We start from the raw sequence: 22891 nt of genomic DNA, 5'->3' as shown, positions 1-22891 counted from the left end.
CATGCCAGGTTTTAGAATTCAGTGAAAGGACACTCACGTGAGTTGGTAGATGGTGTGGTAGAAGTCACAGGGGTCAAGTTCAATTGGGAGATGTCAAAGTCATCACAGTCATCTGTATCCTGTGCCACCCCGACTTTGTTGAAGTAACTGGAGAAGGCCTCTGAGGTACAGGTCAGGGAGGGCTGGTCAGGCTTTCGGGAGGGTACAGGTGGAGGCTGGACCATCTGGAAATCCTTAAACATTTCCTTCCCCATGTTCTGCCTGGGCATGTCACTCTGTGGACTTGACCTGGCAGAGTCATTCGTGCCTGGGACGGTTGCAAGGGGGGTGAGGGGACCTTGGAACATGGCAGCTGGTAAAGGCATAACAGTTTGTGTGGGCATGAAGGCGGCTGGCGGGAACTGCCCGGCCACAGTTGGCCAGGGTTGCTGGGTGGCAGGAAAGAGACCTGGCTGGCCCCATGCGATGGGCTGAGCTCCTGGTATCACCTGAGCGACGGGTGGCTGAGCACCCACGGCCATCTGCTGTTGAACAAGGGGCTGCTGGCCCCAGAAGGATGGGAGGACGGCGCCCATAGCGACATAACCTGGAATGGGAGAAAGGAGGGTCAGGCATCCTGGAGAAAGAACATCTATGGCTGTGAGTGATTGACAGAGACGCACTGCCCATTTACAGAGTCCTAGGCTGGACTGGGACTTCTTGGGTCTTGACATCTGGATGCTGACCTGCTGGTGGGCAGGGCAGCCTTCACGGGAGAGGTCTTAAGTAGGGGGTAAAACACAGCTGGAATCTGGGAATAATAACATTTTCCCATTGCCTCACCTTCCCAAATCTCACAGTTTAGGAGACAGAGTATCTCAGTGAAAGGGGCAGGAGGCTGAAAGGCAGCCTAGCCTATGCTGTCAGTGTCTCTACTTGGTAAACCGAGAAAAGTCTCACTTGCTGAGTTCATCTGAGAGCCAGTCTCTGCTGTACATCCAGGCACTGAGACCTCATTTTCATTTAGCTTCTCAGGCAGGCAGTGTGGGAAGTGAAACTTTGTTGGAAATTCAGAGGCATAGATGAAAAGCGCCCCTTACAAGCCACAGCGTTCCAGGCTCTTATCTATAAAATGGGCATACGTTATCTCCTATTTCTGTGGAATGATCTGAAGCCTAATATAATTCAGTATTTAAGGAAGGGACTATTGCACCTGACACAGAGTGAAGGCTCAGCAAATGTTAATTACTCCTGTAACAGGACCCAGACAAACGCTGAAAAGTGCACGATGTCTTGCTTGTTATGTAACAGACAATGCCTTACTTTGGGGGTGGGAATTATGATACATTACTTCTGTATTATTACTTTTACATGTTTATAAAATAAAATTTTGAGGTTATTAATCCAATGAGGATACCTCGTGCCATGTTAGTTTGGTATTACAAAAACACCAAGGCAGGTTTACCACCATGGTAACTATTTGCCCAATTATTCTTTTTGGGGGTGAGATACAGATACTTCAATAGGAGGGGAAATGCGCTTTGTTAAAACAGTACTATCCAGAGAAGGGATTTCCATTTATTAAATCCGTACAGTCTCCATGGTCCACTGTTCTACATCTTCACAAAATCCTCAAATGTTAGTGGTCATTAATGCCCCTTGAGGAAAATTGGTGGTCAGAGGAGAGAGGTAATTTGCTTAGGGTCACACAGCTTGCACAAGGTCGGATCAGGATCCAAACTGAGGAGAGTCCATCTCTAGTCAGAATTCTCTTCCTTGTGCTATCTGCAGTCATCCAGATGGCCAACACCTATTTCAGGTCTTTCACAGTCACTGGGTCTGGGCTACTATGGGATATGTCAGCATACCATGGGTCACTGGAAATTCTTACATGCTTCCAGTGGTCCTCATGGTTCTCAGGGGACACAGTGGTCATTTACATAGACACCTAAGCCTAAGAGACATGTGGCTGTTCAGCCAAAGCAGAGGGTAGAGAAGCTAGCTTTGCCCAAAGAAGCACTTCAATGGCTGCCAGCATAAAACTGTAGGTGCAAAACAGTGAGGTCAGTACGAAATGGGAGAGGATTCAGGGTATCCTAGCAACACTCAAAAGGATGATTGACAGGTGCTGTGGCAATGATAAGATCATGGTTCATATGTCAGTGACTCTTCTGAGCCCACAGCGATCATATACAAGAGTACCTGGTTCTAACCTCAATTCAACTGCCCCTCAAATGACTGAAGCTGGGTTGAGTCAACATTCAAAGTCTGGTCATTTCTCTATTTCCTTGCCAAGCTGCTCCAGGAGGAAGTTTTAGTCAGAGCACAAGGTTTCCTTACTGGTGAATCCAGCCTGTGTTAAAGGCTTTGAAACGATGATAGAAGTCTAAGTCCAGTTGTACTGGGAGACACTTTGGATTTATTCATACTGTTTGATAGCTTGCCTACTAACGAAGTGCTGTGACCTCTAACACGCTAAGTGACAACTGAGCCACTTGTTTCTCTTGCTCTCTGACATAACTAAGTTATTCTCAGAGGGAATGTTGTTGCCCTCTAGGGGTGAAGAAAATTGGTGGGATGTTTTAGTTGTTATGGTAACTGCAGGGAAGTCTAGACTCTCATGATATTTAAGGGGCCACCAGCATTGACAGCAGACATCCATAATTTGTGAGACCAATGCACTGGACAATGACCGATCCTGCCTCCTGATGTAAGCCTAGACAGACCAAATGGCTAAGAAATTTAGTTTCTCTGCACACAGACTCAATACCTATGCTTTTCCACGAATGTGACAAGCATATATACTCAAGGAAGAATGTATGTCATTTGATTTGGAACATGCGAGAGAGTTTTGGAAACGGGTGGTCCCAGACAGAAACATTCATCATCGTGGCTGGTGCCAGCCGGCATTTTTAGCGGCAGTTTTCACTGGTGACTCTGCTATCAGGTACAATCATCTCATTACTCATTATGTCCTGCAGTATGGTCATGCCCAAGTATTTGTTTATTGAAATACATGCTTTTATTATAAATCACTTCTCATTTCAATTCCATACTATCAGTGTGACATTATACTGATTAAAAATGGTGTAGGAAAATAATGAGTTTCTACAACACTACAGATATTTGTTATATTAAAAAGAAAAAAAAAAAGATCTAGGCTTCAATTGCAGGCCTTTTGATGTCCCTGGTGACTCTAATGCCAATTTTAATGAGTGAGCAGAAAGCTTCCATTTTGACCCAGTCATGCCCCACCCTCCTTCCCACCATTCTTCTAAAACTCAAATATACCCACTCTTTGACGATGGGGTTTAAACTATAGTAGAGATACTGTAGGAACTAACCTACTGCCCAGCCTAGCTTAGCAGCCCAGTAGACTGTGGCATGACCTTTCCCTCTGATTGCATGGCTGACTGGGAGCCACAGCTCCCTGAGGCTGCCCAGGACCAGAAAGAGCACTGTAGCCTGCATTGTAACCCTGGGGAAAGATCAACGTTCACAGTGTGGTCTCTACAGAATACATATTGCCATCACATAATCCCAAAGAAACATAATTTTAAGGAGAAGCATCCTGAGCCACCAGTTAGGAGTAGGTGCGGCACCTTGGGGTCTTGAGCACAAGGCTCAGATACATGGCTTGGCCTCACAAGTGACAGCTCAAGAGATCCAGAGGATGGACATCTTCATGTTTTCCCAAGAGTGCAATAGACCCTAAGATCCACAGGTAGATTAATCTCTGATGATTGTCCTGATCGTAGCAACAACCCCCCCAGCCCCCGCCTCATATTTTCTTTTTTTTCCCCCACAGGGAGCTAACAGATGGACTATGTACAATTTTTGGGAGAGAGCTATTAGCATGTCTCTCTGGCTTCACGCCATCTGCTCCAGACCAAAGTATAAAATTCAGAAGAGAAAAAGGCAATACTGGGTAATTGGTACCATGTTGAGGAGTTTACAGATCTCATTCAATTTTCCTGGCTGGGGGAGGAGAGGTTGTTAAGCCTGAGCTCTCCCCAAGCCTGGGAGCTACTGCTTTTTAGCCACAGGCCATATGCATGCCTGAAGGGACACCTCGGCAATAGGACTGAAGCAGAGTTGGTTTCAGGAAGCAGCTTCATGGCAACCACTGCAGCAACCTAACAATTTGATGGCTGGAGATGCGTGGGCAGCAGTGGAAGGATGAGGTGCCAAGAAGCATCTGTTTGTGTCATAAAAGTTCAGGCATTACAAACCTCTTTGCTGCTTGCAAAAAGGAAACACCCACATTCCCACCTTGTAGTTAAAGTGTGTGTGAGTGTGTGTGTGTGTTAAATATTGCAGTCTATAACAAGATGCCAATTCTGGAGACACCTGTACCTGTGACTGAGGAAAGAAAAAACAAACCAGACTAACCTATAAGAAACACATTGGAAACAAAGGCTCGCTGCATTTGTATAGAACTTGTTTGGTACCTCCTAGCTACATTGCCTCCTTTGACTCATTCATTCATCCAAAAATATCCATGCTGGATGCTTGGCTCTGATTCAGTCTCTAGAGATGCAGAGAAGAGTGGAACAGCACCCCTCCCTTTTTTGGTGGGGGAGTAGATGCTTGCAGTAAGCGTCTGAGGTAGCTGTTACCACTCTCTCTTCATTCTCACGTACAAAATTCTACTTCTATGAGGGAATATCTTACACCAGCCAGTTATACAAGCAGCAAAGCACAAATGTCTGCAGAGTTCCTGCTTAGATCACACTTCCGGGCACTATTACAGAGGTCTTCTGTAACACACAAGTCACGAGGAAGAGGCTCCCAGCACCACTCTGGGAGGTCCAATCACCACCTCTCATATTACAGGTGAGCATCTAGGGTCAGCAGAGATGAGGCTGGGCCGTCTACAGCTGGTTAGTAGCAGAGCCTGCTTCTCCAGACCGCCCAGGCCCCCTCTGCCATAGGTATGCAAGAGACCAAAGAACAGAACTTTACTATGTGCATTTAAAAAAATTCCAAGATAAAGCGGGGGGGGGGGGGGGGGGGGGGGAAAGGAGGGTGACCAGAGCTGTGATAATAAAGTAATAACAACCTTTTCCACATCGAGCATCTGCAATGCACCAGCATTTTCAGAGGCCCTTAGTTATCTCATTTAGCTCTCATGATATTAACACGTTTTTTTCCCAATCCAGTTATGAAGATGAAATTTTGCTTCTGAGAGATTATCAGCCCCAATATCTAACTAAAACGTAAGCCAGACTGGGAGATTCGGACGTCCTCAGCAGCCTGCTATCCTTCATGTGACATGGGTCACTTCCTGGACTTGTCTCTCTATTGATGGCCAAACAATTTATGCAAGTAGATAGAGGCACAACATCTGGTGACATATTAATACCAGTTGAAGATGCAAAGTAATTCTAGACTTACGCTTTGAAAACAGATCAGATTTTTCAATAATCCAAAGATATAGCATTGCAAAGATCAATAGCTTAACACAAAGCTTGTTAAGTAGTAAGAGACTACCATCTGGCTTGGGAAAAAGTGTAGTACTTTTCCTGTGTCTGACAGTCCCGAGTCTGACAAAGGTCTCCAGGGCATTTGTAATCCAATCCAAGTACAGGGTGAGATTTGAAAGCACACCTAGTGCCATCTTGTCTTTTATAGAGAGGAGGATGAAAGTAGGAGAGGCCTAACTTCCTCCCTCTGCCTGGAACACTGGTAACCAGGAAACATATCTTCTTCCTTGACCCTTCACCCTCTTGATATTGTTCTAGTCAAGAGACCCTTCTTACCATGCCTTCTTCGGCCAGGACTCTGGCGTCCAGTCTCTGCCCCGTGCACCACTTCACTCCTATTACTCTACTGTTGTAACATATCACACAACTCATGTATGCTCTGGCTTATGAGCCCAGCTGGAAGGGAGCCCTCCGCTAAGGTCAATGGCGTACCGCAAGCACTTGGAACAGGATCTAGCCTGCAGTGGACACCCAGTGAATACTTGTGGAGTGAGCATATCTGGAGATTAGTCGGTATGGGGTCTATCATTACCATTGATTGTTATAGACAAAGCAATGGGGGTGGCGTGGGTATGTGAAGACAAGGCTCCCACTCAGCGCTGCTCCTAATAGACAGCTTTATTCATATTTTAAACAACACATCCTATTTTATTGTTTCCAACATTCTAATGCTTATTTTATACTTAGAAAACAACTCATCACCACTATTCCATTTCAGAAACCACTAAAACAATTCAATAGGGGAGCTTGGAAATGAATACATTTCTAGGATGCCTATAGATTCTCAGCTATGAGTCTACCAATTATATTGCTTCTAAAAGTTTGTAATGATCCCTAAACTCAAGAGGAGGAGCTTCATCCTAGAACAGGGTATGAATTTTTAATTTATATACAATAAAAGCAAGGTTTATATTTAGTAGCAAGAATTCATTTCTAACACCATATAATTAAAAGTAATTATTTACATAAAAAAGCACAAGCAGATTTGTATTCTAAAATATTCAAGCTCTCTTTTGCTGTTTATAAGAATAAAGCTACGAAAGAAATGGTGAGCCCCCAACTCAGAACAGGGAGGCAGAGGGAGATGCAATACTGTTCCAGGCTCCCAGATAACTAAAAGAACTAACCTCACCTATCAGTGGCCATTTCCAAGTGGAGTGGCCTGGCTCCCTGGAGTGGCAGATATTATAGAAACAAAGTGTAACCCTTGAGATGCTACCATTTCTAAATTACCTGCTGAACTGTGATCATAGGTATTTTCACCCTCCTGTAAATACAATCTATACATTTGAAAAGATACTTTCTAAATCTCTAAACCTTACTTACTCTTCTCAGTTAACCATTAGCAGTTTACTCTTGTCCTCCAGGGTTCCCCATGTGAGTGGAGGACCTCTCTTTCCTTGAGCCCAGGCAGGCAGTCTCATCCACCCATCAGGATTTAAGAGGCACATCTCCTCTTTCCTTTGCACCATTTTTTCCTGCCTCTGGCTGAAGTGATCAGGGAGAAATACACCTGCACTGATTTGTATGGCTGTGTGCACAACACCATGTTTCTCAAACAACTTTGAGTCTGGAATTTTCCAGGTGGAAGGAAGCCGTCCCGGAATTCCTGGCACCAGCAACCCACAGCTTTGTGTTTGACCTCCACCTGTCCCATGGGACAGGGCTGCCTTGTGTCTCTCTGAGCCGCAGGAGGGAGCTGAGCTGCTCGGGTGTTCTAACTGTGTTTGGTACTGGTTCAGTGAGTTGTCTGAGGTCCAGAGGAATGAGAAGGGTGGAAGCGGGGCTTACCTGAGGGTACGGCAGCAGTGCCAAAAGACATAGACCCAAACACATCTGCACTCCCCGGAAGCGTCTGGGATGACGACGGGAGAAAGGCATCACCTGGGGTTGCAGGAGTCTGTCAGACAGAGAGGGGAGGAGAATGGATGCATGAGACCTGCTCCACAGTCCACACAGATGGGGGAGTGAGGTGGGTGTTGCTAAAACCAGAAACAGTCCAAGTCACTTCTGTGCTGATGGGGTGATGACAGAAAACATTACCCCCCAACCCCGAGGGGGCGATAAACGGGCTGCTCTGAGGACTAAATGAAACCACGCATCTCAACCATTAGTTTTATTCAGTTTTTCTTAAGCACCATGCATGGGCATATAGTTGATACTCAGCACATGAAGGGCAGTATGAGTACTCATTTGAACCCCTACCTCTGGGATTTTTCAGGCTACCAGCTTACTCCAGAATATATGACTTTCACTACTTGCAAGCACCCCATCCAATCTGATGCATACCCACTTGAAGACTACTGTATTCTCTGTCAGAGCTTGTCATTTATTAGCTGGTCAGTAAACAGTTGGCTAAATAAACAAAGAAAGCTTGAGGAGCTGATAGAATGCAGGCCTATGTGTCCTGGAGCCTTACAGACTCTTGCTTGAACCTTCCCCTTGCAAAAGAGAAGGAAATAGCTTCAAGAACACGATCAAACCACGGCAGCATATCTGGAACCTTCTAGCCCAAACCTGACCTCAGCTGCAGCTCCAGAAAGGTCAGCTGCATGAAGTGCTGGGTATGGGGAAAGCTATCAAAATCAGAACGTCTACTCCTGTTAACTGTAGGCTTTTACCCACAGTGTAAGTCTGTATGGTGCCATAATATCTTTGTCAGTCCCCGCCTCCTCCCTTGGAACAGACTGGGGCAAGCAATTAATTCTGAAACCATGGCAATTAGACAGGGCCATTTTTAGACCGTCAGCTTCCGGGACGAATGGCATTGTTCTGAGGATTACTAAATACCCATTTGGATTGCACTTGGGTTCAGGGCCAGAAACACAGCCCTGAGCTGCTGTGTTAAGCAGTTTTGCACACCGACAGAACAGCCCCTCCCCCCTCCCCCCACACATGGCCTTGAAGAAGTCACATGTCCTCCCTGGGTCTCAGTTTGCTCATCTGTACAATGCAGGGGGTAAAAAAGGAAGAGCGTCTCAGGCCCACTCTTGCCTATTCTGTACCCCAGCTGTTATGTACTGAGGGAGCTGTAAGAGCGAAAGGCTCACGAGAGAGACCTGGCTTCTCTGGGAATAAGAGGTTGCAATGGACATCAGACGTTGGGAGCAGGGCATCTGTGCCTGGATTCCCCAGTGGCAGCTGTGGGCTGCAAGGTCTCAGGCCATCTGTCCTCGATGGAGGGTTCACAGCCCTTTCTCTGTTCATTGGTGCATCCCACCAATGAACTGTAGCACTATGCCTCTGTTTGCACAACTGTGTGGTGCGGGGAGGAGTGGTCCTTACAAACCAGCTTCCTTTGGTGCAGCCTGATGCTCTCTCTCTCTCTCTCTCTCTCTCTCTCTCTCTCTCTCTCTCTCCCTACCTCTGGGGAACAGGCAGGGGAGGGGCTGAAGAGGGCATGCATGCATAGCAGTAGCTACTGCAGTGACAAGACTGCTTATCAAAGTTTTAACACTCAGGTTCTCTTTTGTTTTGTTTTTAATTCAATTCTCTCTCTCTCTCTCTCTCTCTCTCTCTCTCCCTACCTCTGGGGAACAGGCAGGGGAGGGGCTGAAGAGGGCATGCATGCATAGCAGTAGCTACTGCAGTGACAAGACTGCTTATCAAAGTTTTAACACTCAGGTTCTCTTTTGTTTTGTTTTTAATTCAATTCTCTCTCTCTCTCTCTCTCTCTCTCTCTCTTTCTTTCTTTCTCTCTCTCTGTTCTTTCTTCTTTCTCTTTTCCTTCTCTATTTTTTTTAAATTTGTACTTTCAAAGGAAGGCTCTATGCTATCTCAATCCTCTTACAAGCAGTGCCCTGGGTGCCCTGACTGAGCTGTGGCTGTGAACCCAGAGCGTCATGAGTTCAGGCTTAGAGCCACAGGTCATGCTTTCCAAAGCACAAAGGCAGATAGATCAGTTGGGGGGAGGGGTGACCACAGTAAAGTGGGAGGAGAAAAAGGAAACAGGGAGGAAAGAAGGTGGCACAGAAGGGGCTTCTTTTCCTTAGCCGCCCACTTGTGCTGTGGGGGACCAGACCCAAGTTGACACATGTCTGCTCATGCTTCCTAACTTGTTGAGTTTTGTGTCCGTATTCTCAACTCCGGCCATCTGCCCTAGGTAGGCTCAGACTATGCATCTTTCCGGACTCTCCTCTTAGAGCCTTAACAGGAAGTCTTAAGTAACGTCCTGTGGTAGCTCTAAGCATGGTGTCATTTGTTTGTCAAATCAGCGACATTGATCCTAATTCCTTCTTTATAGTAGAGGAGCCCAAGGTTCAAGAGCATTAGTTGAAACACCCAAATAACACGGCTTAGCTTACAAAGAGCCGGAGTTGAAATGCACCAGCCAGACTCTCTCACCAAAGCTGTGTGGGTGGTGCAAGAAGGGCAGGCAGCAGGATTCGGAGGGTGGTGCATACTTACAGGGGGAGAGGTTATATCAGGAGGGGTGGACATGTCTCCAAAAAGTTCTAATTGGGTCACAGCCTGGAAAGACACAAAAGGAATCACGTAAGCATGAGGGTGATGTTACTGGGCTTAAGATGTTACATCATGAGAATAACCGCCCCTTCCCTCATTACCACCGCAGTAAGGCCAGCCACTCCCTACTCCACTTCATGGTTCCAAGGCCATAGACAGAAATGCAAACCCTATGGAACTGTTTCTCTCAAGAGTGGAACCTCCCACCCAAAAGCCACCTACTTGTAAGAATGGCAAGGGATAACTATGATGTCTTTTCTCAGTTAATGCTCCCAACAGCACTAGCCCTGAGAGACAGGATCCCTTAGTCTATTGTTTTGTAAAGAAATAGATTCACGAAGAGGTGACATCTAAGCCATCCAGGTCAGGATCTGTAATTTCTATATAGAGAGCATGCAGTCAAATACGTATTCTCCCAAAGTCTGTCTGTGGGATAAAAAATGTGGTTGGCCGAAAAGAAAGCATTTCATTTAATACCGGGAAGGGCATCAAAACCAGCCCAGTATACACACTATCAATCACTCCCAGGAACTCCATGCCTACAGACACAGCTCCATCCATCTCCCCATCCATCATACAGGGGGTGTGAAAAGCCTGACCAGAAGAGCAGAAGAACCCTTTTAAGATACACTTAGAAATTAATCTGCATACACTTCAGCTTCAGGGCCCATAGGGATTCTTTGGCCAGGAACCAAATGTCCCGACTTAATTATGCACAGCGTATAATCACACACTTTGTGTGAAGTTGTCCACTGAGCGAAATCTACTGCCCACTCATCTTCTTATCCTAAGTGAGGGCTCCCAGTGAAGGCAATGGCAAAACCCAGTTAACAGAAGGCACAGGAAGAGGCTGGATGCTGCGCTGCTACTCTGGTCCCCACGCAGACACGCAGCTCCAACCTGGTCATAGTTGCAGCTCTAGGAATCATACCGAAAAAGAGATGACTACTCCTTCTGAAGAGTGAGCTGGCTTTGAGTTCAAGAGAAGGTCGCACTGTTGGGTATGCATATTGACTCTACCCCTTTCAACCTCCGAAGCACCTCCCAAGCATTACTACCCAAGCTGGCTGATAGAATTGATCTGTTAGAGATTTATCATCCCTAGCCTAAAATCTCTAAGCCTCAAATATTCCAAATCCTAAGCATTCTGAGTGTTGATCTGGTACCACAAATGGAATATTCTACACCTGAAGGGTATATATTCTATAAGGGTCATGGTAAAAAAAAATGCTAGCATACTAAACACACACACACACACACACACACACACACACACACATAGTATGACATTATGAGTATCAGTATATATGAAACAGAAATGAATTTGGTGTTTAGACCTTGGTTCCATCTTCAAGATATGCCATTCTGAATATGTCCCAGCTTCAAAATCCAAACCACATTTGGTCCCTAGCATTTCCAACAAGGGATGCTCATCCTAGCAGAGTTTGTTTGTTCTCCTACTTGGCTAAGCTTGTCTGAATGGCACAGAAGACTCTTTTCCTGGACAAGAATGAAGCTCAGCTGTGTGAGTGCCACTTCTAATCCTTCCCCTTGGGCTCTCAGATTGAACAATAGTGCCTGGCACACACCAAGTGTTTTGTTTCTTTTGAAGTATACAACATTCTCCATGCAAGTCTTGAAGAAGCCTAAGGTGCTGGGATCCCCTTCAAGGTAAGAGGACAGAAAGGGTGACCAAACTCTCTGTTGGGGAACTGGAGCCCAGTCAGGGAGGGGCAGCGAATTTGGTCAAGAGTTTTCCAAAGGAAACTTGCCTGCCTCTAAAATCCAGCAGGAGAGGCACAGTTAGCCTGGTGACAAAGACAATATGGAAGTGTAAGAGCCAAGAAGAACACTGGAGGCGGGCAGAAGCTGGTAGGTGCTACCACGGACCTCTCCTGGGAGAGGGCATGGCGAGGGGACTGGCTGAGGCTGTTAGAGGCATCTGCATACATTTCAATCTTCTCCACTGACTCCCCTAACACCTTCCCTCTCACACGGCGACGGTCCAGCAGCTGAGGTGTACATGGCAGCTGGCGTGTAGCACGTGTTCCTAAATCCGGACTCTCCTGTTCTTCCTCTGCAAGCCTCCTTTGGCATGCCAGTAACAGCTCACCTAGCAGGGTGGAGCCTACCCTTTGGTCCCTCTCCTGCTGCATAAAAGACTTGACTCTGCCTAATGAATTCAATGGAAGCTTCTGGGCTTCCTGGAGTCTGGATCTCCATGCTTATACAATGGCTCAGGACTATTTTCAGCGTTGGGAAAATATTAAAATGAAGTTAATAATTAAGTCACACAATTTACATCTCAAATGTGTTGAACTCCTGGCGTACTTTTACTAACATCGTAAAGATAATTTATTGGCTAATTTTCTCCTTAAGCACAACTTTTAAAATAACCTCCTTTCTTGAGATATAGCCCTTCTTCTTGCCAAATGATTTTCACTCAAGGATTAAACGAGAAAAACATGGGGAGGCATAAAACATAGGCTGTTATTTCGTTTCATTGGATTTGCTGTTTAAATAGAACCCTGAGTTAATTAAATTTTATAGAAAAAGGGGGTTCTTGGGCCATAAAATTAAAAATAATCTGAATAACTACTTATGATTGAGAATCAGGAATAGTATCTATTTTCACTGCCCCCCCCCACGTGAACCCCAGCTGAGTATTTGTAACCTAATAAACCATGTTCCATCTGAAAATATCTGAAAATACTGTCTCATCCATCATGTTAAAGGCCTCAAGAGAATAAAGCTAAGAGTTCACATTTGTAAAACACTTCACAGCTTACAATAAGCATTCCCATACATAATCATCATGTTTGACACTGCCTGAGCTCAGGAAAGTCAGCTCCATGGTCACAGTCGGCACTTTAGGGACGCCTTAACTGAGGCTGAGGTAAGTGATGGGGACAAGGGATTGGATGCATTGACTTGCAGAGTAACCACACCCTTTCAGAGTCTGATGATTCACCAGTTCTTTTCTTTTTTTTTTTTTTTTCTTTCTTTTTGTTTTTTTTTGGCTTTCTCTACTTTTTTTTTAATTTTTTTATTCAATATAATTTATTTACATTTCAAATGATTTCCCCTTTTCTAGCCCCCCACTCCCCGAAAGTCCTGTAAGCCCCCTTCTCTTCCCCTGTCCTCCCACCCACCCCTTCCCACTTCCCCATTCTGGTTTTGCCGAATACTGTTTCACTGAGTCTTTCCAGAACCAGGGGCCACTCCTCCTTTCTTCTTGTACCTCATTTGATGTGTGGATTATGTTTTGGGTATTCCAGTTTTCTAGGTTAATATCCACTTATTAGTGAGTGCATACCATGATTCACCATTTGAGTCTGGGTTACCTCACTTAGTATGATGTTCTCTAGCTCCATCCATTTGCCTAAGAATTTCATGAATTCATTGTTTCTAATGGCTGAATAGTACTCCATTGTGTAGATATACCACATTTTTTGCATCCACTCTTCTGTTGAGGGATACCTGGGTTCTTTCCAGCATCTGGCAATTATAAATAGGGCTGCTATGAACATAGTAGAGCATGTATCCTTATTACATGGTGGGGAATCCTCTGGGTATATGCCCAGGAGTGGTATAGCAGGATCTTCTGGAAGTGAGGTGCCCAGTGGTAGTGAGCTCTAAAACATCTTCCAACTAGAAGCTGTGGTTCCTGAGAGACCTGCTAGGTACATACCGGTGGGAGGCCATTAGCAGCTTTAGCTCCAGATGTCTGCTCAGGATAGAGGATTGCCTACCAACACTCTAGGTGTTTCTTTTAGAAGATAATGGGCGCTTTGCAGCAGTTGGTAGACTGATGCTGACCTGCTAAGGCCAGTGTTGGAGAAATGAAGGCAATGAGAGGTTTGGGTCCAGCCCCTTGATATCTCCCATCAGGCCTGGCCTTGGTCTATCCACTTTGATTTAAATAAGTGATAGTTTCCCAAGCAAATGGAACACTGTACAGATGCTTCAAGATTAGTGCCCTATCCCTTCTGTCAACATGACTGTGGCGAGGTGACACAGTTGAGAGATGAGATGCCAAGGGCTTACCTCCACAACCCATTCTCTCACTCCCTAGGTTTTGGCAACAGGAGATCCAAGAACCCTTCAGGATCTGTGTAGGAATTCCTACTTTGCATTGGCTACTGTGCCAAGAGTAGCGACACAGACATGAGGGCATCATGCTCTTGACCCCGTGCTCAGGAGCTGGGTGCTTTATGGAAGCCAGAACTACACAGTTAGTCCATGCAGTGCTAAGGGGGAGAGAGTCCAGAGGATCTGAAAGGCTTCTGCATTGGCTCTTTCCAGTCAGTTATGCCTTTCCCCACTGCCCTCTCATCTTTCTCTCAGGACACAAAGATTGTGCTGTATTTTTTTTTGCAACAGTATATATGGGATGTGTTAGGAGACCTCTAAAATACTGGATGAATGAAATTAAGGAGTGCTTTTCCTTTTCAATACCCCATGTCATACATACACACACACACCCACACCCACACCCACACCCACACCCCCCCCACACACACACACACACACGCGCGCGCGCGCGCGCGCGCGCGCGCGCGCGCACATACGCGCACGCACATACCCTGTCCATACACTCTTCCTACTGAACCTCATCGCACCTTTAGCTTTCCTGTGCACCTACTGGAGCATCAGAGAGTAGGACAATCGCCATTTATGCTGGTGGATGAGGACACCACAGGACACATGAGGATAAGCAGATGAACTCTAATTTAACAGGACCCTGGTGGACTCACCTTGGTCGCCTCAAGAAGCTCATCAAAGTCCACTGACAGGTTCCCGTTCTGCAACCACAAGGCATGATGGATGAGCACAGAATGAGTGATGGTCCGACAACATGAAACAGATAAACAGACAAGGCCCTCACATCCTTACCGGCGTGGCTGCGGCAAAGCGCGCGTCGAAATCCTCCAGCGGCTGGCTATTCTGCAAGTGCAAGGGATGATGAATGAGGATGGAGTGAATGACACACAGATGACATGGATTTATGGGTTTAATGATGACGGCAGCCATGGTTTACACTCCCATGGTCTCGGTAGGCGGGAGGCGACTCTGATATATGGTTAAAAGCCTGGGCTATGTTTCCAGCATAACCAGATGATAAAGCATGGGCCTGATTGGGAGATACAGCAGCAGCATGTCTGTAAGTCTAAAGTCCACCTTCTTGCGATTATGCTCCCCACTCAGCTAGGCACAGAGGTAGGAGCCACCGTGTCTATATTGAACAGTCTTCTCCGAAAATGAAGACGTGCCATACTGTAATTTTTGCCCAACTCAACTGTTTGTATTGCTGATGCTTTTGATAATTTATGATATACAAAATAAATTTTCATGTTTATACAGACACACACTCTCTAACCAGCTGTACACATCTCTTGTGCGACCTCTTCCCTTTGCTCAGCCACCTCTTCTTACCCCAGGAAGCTAGTGTTCCCTACTTTCCTAAGTCCAGGTAACTGCCACCGCCGCTATGTAACTTCTCCTTAGAGTCCTCAGTGCCTCAGCTGCACCTAGCTGCTCTATACCAACCTCTTTCACGTGTGTAACTTATTCCCAAAATGCCCAGCAGCTCCCCAGGGCCAAATACATAGCATACTCCAACAGAAATGAATGAATCCAAGTCTTAACAAGTGGCTGGCAGCTGGCCAAAACTAGCTGTTCTCTTAACTTTTAATTCTATTGTATATATCATGTATTAAACTGAAATGTATACTATCTACCACACATGCATATTTTAATAACCTTGTTTTGATCTATACATACAAGCTAATTACTCTTTGGATAATTTCCATGTAGCTCAATGCTAATAGCATCTGTGCCTACTGGCATTCAAATCGAGTCATTGCGCATGAGCAGAGAGATGACAAGGCTTCCTTATTTTGAGTAGGGCTTGGTCCAGTGGTAAAATGCTGTTCGTTTGCCAAAAATCACCTTCACTCTGTTCACAGAAATTGTGATTGCTACTTCCTTCATTCCCAGCCACAGGATGTGGAGAATCAATGTGCCCAGGACCACTGTCATTTAGAACAAATGTCAGTAGATTCTGTCACCTGTGTCCACCAGCATCTAGCACACCATAACTCACCTGTGGCGATGACAAGATGAAAAGCCATCATGTGCAATAACTACAGAAATACTACATCCACTACTATTAGCACTGATAATTCTTACTACTGTTATTTAGCTACAGGTGTGTGGGACTGTGGGAAGACAGCAATAGTCTAGGCAACCATGTAATCTATGGTGTGGCCCAGAAGGTTAAGGTGATGTCGCTACATCCCTTATAAATTCACATACTCCTGGGGATTTATGGCTGGGCCCCTACCAACTAGCTCTGGGTCATAACTTTTAATAAAAACATTTTTTAGTGTCCAAAATCTCATTACATCTGTCCAATATAAAAAAGCAAATGGCTTCAGAACATGATGGATGAATTAAATAAATTTGAAAAACAGCCTGTGGTGGAGTCTCATAAAAGCCTCACCATGTCCCACATAATGAAAATGTGGGAGGACCTCTAGCATCGGTGTGTGCCTGTCACCTTCCCGGTGACAGAAGTCATGGCCTCTGGGGAGTTGCAGAGGTGAGGTGTGATGAGTGACTTCTGTACATCCAGAGGAAGTTCAGTCTAGGAATCTGGACAAATATGTGTCCTAGGAGTGACACTGGTCATGACCCCTTTTGGTCACATGGCTCTGAAAATCAAAGAGCCCCACTTTTCTTCATTTCTAGGTAGTAGTGTGGTGTTCTTCTCTGAGTCTTTCTGAGAAGTGTGCATAGCTTTGTTTGGTGGTAGGCACAATGTAGTTGCTCAATAACTCACAGCCATTATTTAGTACCTTCTATCTCTTGGCTCATTTTAACAACATATTCATTTGTGTTTTTTAATCTGAGAAAACTGTTGCTACATGATGTTGTAAATTAGAATAAGGCGCCTTTCATCTGTTCTTGACTCGATTTCCTCCCCTGCTTGTTCCAAGGCAGTGTCACCAGACCAACTTCTTCCTGGTGATAGCTCTGATACCTTTGGTCTGCTGCTGACTTTGGACTTTGGCTTGGTCAGTGCTTCAGGCTCCTTCCTCCTGTCTGCTGTGAGCTTAGGTGACAGACAGTGCACCCCATCTGGCTAGTGGAGTGGTATTTCTATCTAAAGCTCCATTTCCCAGCTGAGACTCATGTCTAGGGTCTGGAATCCATCCCTTGGTTCACCCAGCACTTGTTTTACCCACACCTAACACAGGACTTTTGGCTTGTCTTAACAATTATCTTCAATTTTTGACCTTTCTTCAGGCACTCCCCCTCTTTATTTGCTTTGTATTTTGCTTTTTGTAAAAAAAAAAAGGGGGGGGGGGACAACCATACTAGGACCTCAACATTCTGAGAAGAGATTTCAGGGACTCCATTTTTCCTCATTGCTTCATATAGGTCTATCCTGCCTCTTGAAGAAGACACTGAAATAGAGTTCTCATGAGGAGTTTCCTTCCTCATAGCAGGGGAATGATGGCTCTACCCTGGGCATTGTGGGGGAGAAGAAAGACTAGAGTGATGACCCTCGTGCAGTAAAGATGACAGTGGATGAAATAGGCTGTGGGGTACAAACACCGAACAGGAGGAAATCATATTTACGGCTGAGAAGTCGGAAACTTGCCATGGTTTACAACGTAATCTTGGGCTGCATAACACCATCCCATGGGGAGGCACTCACAAAACTCTGAGGCCTGAGTCCCAGCCTCTGTTATGGGATTCTGCTGGAGGCAGAGTGGCAGGTGGTGGCTTTGCCCGGTATCCACAGGTCCTCAGTGACTCTGATGTGCAGTTGGCTTTTCAAATTACTGTGCTGGGGAATGGATTCTCTTCAGGAATAATCAGTGAGCATCCTACTGGGAGAACCAAAGGCATCCTGATTGATTAGGTAATGGATTAATTAGGGCCTTCAGCAAACATTGCTGGTGTATTTCCCACCTGCTAGGACCTAGACAGGTGCTGGAGATACAATGATGACGAATATATGGTCCAGGCTCTCAGCGAGGCCATGAGGTGTAGTCCTTGTCATCTGGGGTGGACAGGAATGTGCATATGGGATGGGACAAGGCTTTTAGATCTAAGCTAGGACCTAGGCCAAAGCTGCAAAAGAATCAATTTGATTATCCATTTAGATGGCCCAGGAGGGATAGATTAACTTAAGTGATTTGTAACTGTGCACAGGTGGGTAGTATTAAGGTTATCTAGTGATTGCCAGCACCCAAATGCATGCTTCTTCCCCAAGTGCATGATTTAAAAAGCAAGGCACATGCTAATTAAGACTAATTTTCTCAGGGATATCTAGCAGCTTATGCCCTGTACCACTTTTAGCAAAGAGGAGATGGGCCACTTTCTACTCCTTAGACAGTTCAAGAAAGGCTTTGCTTGGGAAATGAACTTGGGTGGGGACAGCTGGGGGAGGATGATGAACTATTGTGTTGGTGTGTGATTCCTCCCCAGAGCAGCACTGTCTGGTAGAACGTTCTATGATGGCAGATCGCTGTGCATCTCTCCAGTCCAAGCTGGCAGGAGGCATATGCTGGGTACCGCAGGGAGGCTTAATGGGACTGAATTTACTTTGGATTGGTTTGACCTTAAATAGCCACAGGTTAGCACCGAAGGAGCCAGTACAACTAGACAGAAACTGCATGGAAAGGTAAACCATCAGCCATGCTTACAGTGCTGGCCCCTTTCTGAATACTAGACAGCTCCCTCCTTGTATGGTTTCTTTTGTTCTATTGAAGACTCCCACACTTGCACTGATGAGAAATTTTCTTGGGGAGACTATAGTTCCTTGCTATGTCTAGAAAGTACCATGAAACCACCAAGTTCAGTCTGCAATGATGGCAACCACCTTCTGGATCAACGTTTTCTCATTGTCTGGGCTAAGCCAGAGCCAGATACTTGTGAGTCTTTTAATGGGAAGTTTCAAATGGATATTCATGAAGCAAGTTAAGATTCATGTTTCAAGTGGAAATTCATGAAGCCTCATCAACAGTCAAATGAAATAGAACTCCACTTATTGCCCAAGTGTGCCAGGCCTTACAAGATGTAAGCTTGACTTCTGCCAGACACAAGGCTATGGTTTAATGGAGGGTCTGGAGCTGGTATGAGGACTTGGCTTTGGAATGATTGAAAACTGTTGTCTAAGTACCCCGGGCATCCTTTTGCAGTCAAAAGCTTTTCTTCCTACAGCTATTGTTTCAGGATGGTCCTGAGGAATGTCTGGAAGCTTCAAATGCAGTAATGAAGATGGCGTCCTCCCTCAAAGATCATATGGTAGGCTATGAGTTCAGTCCCTCAGACAATAAAACATTGACACCTTACTTCCTTGAAGCTGTATTTTGTTCCTGCTGTTGTTCTTTGGAGACTTTTGATATAGGGTCTTGTTTTATTCTGGTCTGGAATGGTGTAGAACGAGTGTCTTATAATAAACCTCCTGCCCCAGCCTTCCAAGTCCTGAGTGCTGGGCTGACAGGTGTGTGCCACCATGCCTGGCTTGACTGTGCTACGAAAAAGGATGAAGGAGACAGAGCTCATGAGGACACTAAGCCAAATACTTGTTCTTTCTGCCGGTGATTAGGGAAAAGACCCCTTTGGTAGAGGGGATCCTGCTTCACAAGTTCGTGGGGAATTTTAGCTTTTGTTTAACTGCCAGAATTTGGCAAAATGGAGTTTCCTTTGGGTGTGACAAAGAAAGACTCTAGGTTTTCATGCCTAAATTTTCTCAAACATACCCAGTCTAGAAATATACATGGGTCTAAGGTTTATGGAACCATTAAAATGGTTCTGTGGTTAGGTACAAACAGCAGATTTTCAGTGACAAAGGGAAGGGGCTGTGGACTGTGGTGCCAGAGAAATGATGGCTTAGTGGCAGTGATGTCTGCTATGTGACATGTGCTCCTCAATGTCATATCCACTAAGCATCTATGATCCACTAAGTGTCTATGGACACGGCCTCACCCTTCTATCACACAGCAAAACAAGAGAAACAAGGAAATCCACACAGAGCCATGATTATGAATGAGACAATGCACAACCCAGTTCATGCGTGCATGTGTGCCCAGTGAAAAGGCATGGCATGTTTGAGCACATAGCACTACTTTCCTCCCACTGCCTGCACCATTAATCACACAGCCTGTAGCTCGGTCTCCACAAGTGGGTGAAGCTGGATGCAGTCAAGACTTCGAGCCATGGCATATTAGGGACTGGATGGTAGTGATGTTGTGATCATAAAAGACACTGGGGACAATGCAGCTATTTCAGTGGTGATGGCAAGAGACAGCGGTGATGGGCCTAGACAGAAATGCTGAGAAACCTGAGGCTGTGCAGTTGTCGAGGAGTTCTGGGAAGGACTGTGTAGACTTCTGGGACCTACATCTAATCAGTAACATTATCTAGGAGCTGCAGAAGATCCCACATTAACAGGAGGACTTATAGAGTTTCTGACCCTCCTATGGCTGGAGGAGCAGGCTGAGAGATGCCTCTTTCTTTTAAGGACTTTAGACAGAACAAGTAGACTTGTGCAGGTCCAGAGAGCCCAGAGGACTAGAAACCAAAGGCGAATGAGTCCCAAAAGTGTGAATATAATTCTTCCTAACTCTTTCTTCCTCTTTCTCTTCTCCTTTAAAAAAAAAAAAAAACTATTATTCTATGCCCACATTAGCCAAAACTCAAGGAGTTTTCAAAACCTCCTAACAAGATTTGGCATGACTTCAGGACCCTGCAAAGGGAGAGAATTAGAGTCAGAGGAATGTGAAATTGGCTCCTGTCAGCAGGCTGACAGGCTCTCGGCCCACTTTTCAGGAAGAGGGCAGGATACACAGCAGAGTCCGTCACTTTCCTTGATGCTGTGTCTTCTTGGGGAGGCCACTGCTAAGGTCCAGATGGTCCCCAAATGGTAACAAGAAATATTGGATGAAGTCGAAACCAAGCTGAGTGGCAGAGGCAGAATCTGAGCAAATCAGAGGCAATCACAAACAGAGAGATGTCACAGAAAAGGAAAAAATAGCCAGCAGCCTTTGCCTGCTGCTCCGACAGCAGCTCCTTGCAACATGGTTTCCCCTCCTTCTCCACAGGACGGCAGCTTACAGACAGGGGAATTCATTTCACTATTTGGTCTTCTCTCTTGGATTTGCTTTTTCACAGTATGAATCTGGTGACCTCCAAAATGCCCTGGGTGTCTACCACTAGCCAGTCACCAATAGGCCCTTGAACTGCCCCTCTGAGCTAGAGCAAGTGAGGTTAGGGAAAACTGAGACATTGTCTCAAGAAAGCTATCCAGATAAATACAAGGTTCATTTTGACTCACAAGCTTAGAGGTTCCTGTCTATGATTTATTGGTCCCTTTGCTTTTGGCCAGTGGCCTACTGTAGATGAATTGTGTGACAGAGATAAACCACCTCCCTTATGGCCAGGAGGCAGAATGTAAGAGTGGAGAGGAGTGAACAGTTCTACAGTTCCCTTTGAGGGAACTTCCAGTGCTCCCAAGAACCCCTGGTAGGCACCACCACCTCCCAAGAGCACCACTCTGGAAAACATGCCTTCAACACAGACCCCTTGGGGGCATCACACATGCCTGCTATGGCATTACCCTCCATTTCCATTCACAAGGAAGTGCTGATTCTCTGTCTAGACCCTATTCTGGTCGGCCTGCCATGTTACAGACTACAATCCTGCCTTCCCTCCCCTCCCCCTCTATCCAACAGTCATTTCTAGTCCCTGGACTCTTTCTTACCCATCATTATCTGGGAATAATCTGTCTCTGGTTGTTTTCTTGTCCTAATTCACATCCTTTACCTTTGGGGGGAGACCTTCTCTGTACCACTGTTATTTGGTTTACTGGGACATTCCCTGAGGTTTGTCTGTTTACCTGTCTGTTGGTAGTCTTACCAAGGAAGGAGACCTGGCTCTAAGAAGGAACATGGGCTTACTTGTAAGTCTCTTGTCTTTACTACAGTGCCTGACACACACGAGACATTTAACAATCTCTGTGTAATACATGAAGGATAAATGCTTGAAAGGCGGACAGATAAACGCCTCAAGAATGGTTTCAGGATGTGACTTCCAATGCTGCAGACACTACGCTCTTATACCAAAAAGGATACTAGCCACTCACACAAGGACAGTGGTTTTGTCATTCTGAAGCCTGGACTCTTGTGTTTATTTCGTTTCCTGCTTTTTCTCTGGTTTCCTTGGAGGACTGTGTAGCTAGCAGATAAAAGATGGTATAACTGATCTTAAGGACATGTTTGCCTGCATGTTGCAACATGTGTTCTGTGAGACTCTTTAAGGAAAGCAGTCTACGTATGTTAGGGAGGGCCACAGCTGGTTGGCACTGTTATTTCTGGTTTTGACAAGTACACACACACACACACACACACACACACACACACACACACACACATACACATTCCACACAAACAAATCACACAAACTATTCACTGTAGATTAGAGAGGAGCCAATGGACTGAGCAGGGACATTAAGGCCTCATGTCTTCTTGGCCTGGCAGAAGTGTGTGCAGGACAACGGTAATTCCAGTCGATACATAGAATTCCTCTCAGTGCATCAGACACTATTCTAAGTGCTTTCATGTAGTAACTAATTTATTCATCACAACTGATGCAGGCACCATTACTACCCTCATTCTCAGAGGCAGAAATGAAAGCATAAAAAGCCTAATAACTTGCCATGGGTTGCACAGCTGGAAAACAGCAGAGTACATAGTTTTACCAAAGTGGGATAGCTTTGGAATATGCAGTCATAAGACTCAGGCTAGAGTGTGGATAGCACAATGTATATAATGACCTATGTCACAAGACCAAGGTATCTGTCAAGAGTCTGGAAGGAAGAAGCTTGAGGTCCGCTTAGGAGCCTGCCCTAGTACAGGACAGCCTGGTCCTATTTAGAAGGCGTGGCC

At 45.5% G+C, this 22891-nt stretch overlaps 1 protein-coding gene across 6 annotated transcripts in view; it reads right to left on the bottom strand.

The window, feature by feature from the left end:
- The window catches only part of Dab1 (DAB adaptor protein 1), a 383273-nt gene that overhangs the window by 17010 nt on the left and 343372 nt on the right, over window positions 1-22891 (bottom strand). For 5 of the 6 annotated variants that reach the window (XM_052176879.1, XM_052176883.1, XM_052176878.1 and 2 more), the window contains 5 exons: window positions 14826-14876; window positions 14687-14734; window positions 9873-9935; window positions 7257-7365; window positions 38-586 (listed from right to left, as the gene is read on the bottom strand). In XM_052176879.1, the coding sequence (XP_052032839.1) occupies window positions 38-586; window positions 7257-7365; window positions 9873-9935; window positions 14687-14734; window positions 14826-14876 (820 nt within the window). The remainder of the gene's footprint in view (window positions 1-37; window positions 587-7256; window positions 7366-9872; window positions 9936-14686; window positions 14735-14825; window positions 14877-22891) is intronic. The other variant, XM_052176882.1, reaches the window with a different exon arrangement.

The sequence above is a fragment of the Apodemus sylvaticus genome, chromosome 3 (assembly GCF_947179515.1).
Source record: "Apodemus sylvaticus chromosome 3, mApoSyl1.1, whole genome shotgun sequence".
In the NCBI taxonomy this organism is placed as follows: Eukaryota; Metazoa; Chordata; class Mammalia; order Rodentia; family Muridae; genus Apodemus; species Apodemus sylvaticus.
This window is presented reverse-complemented; position numbering and strand designations above follow the sequence as displayed.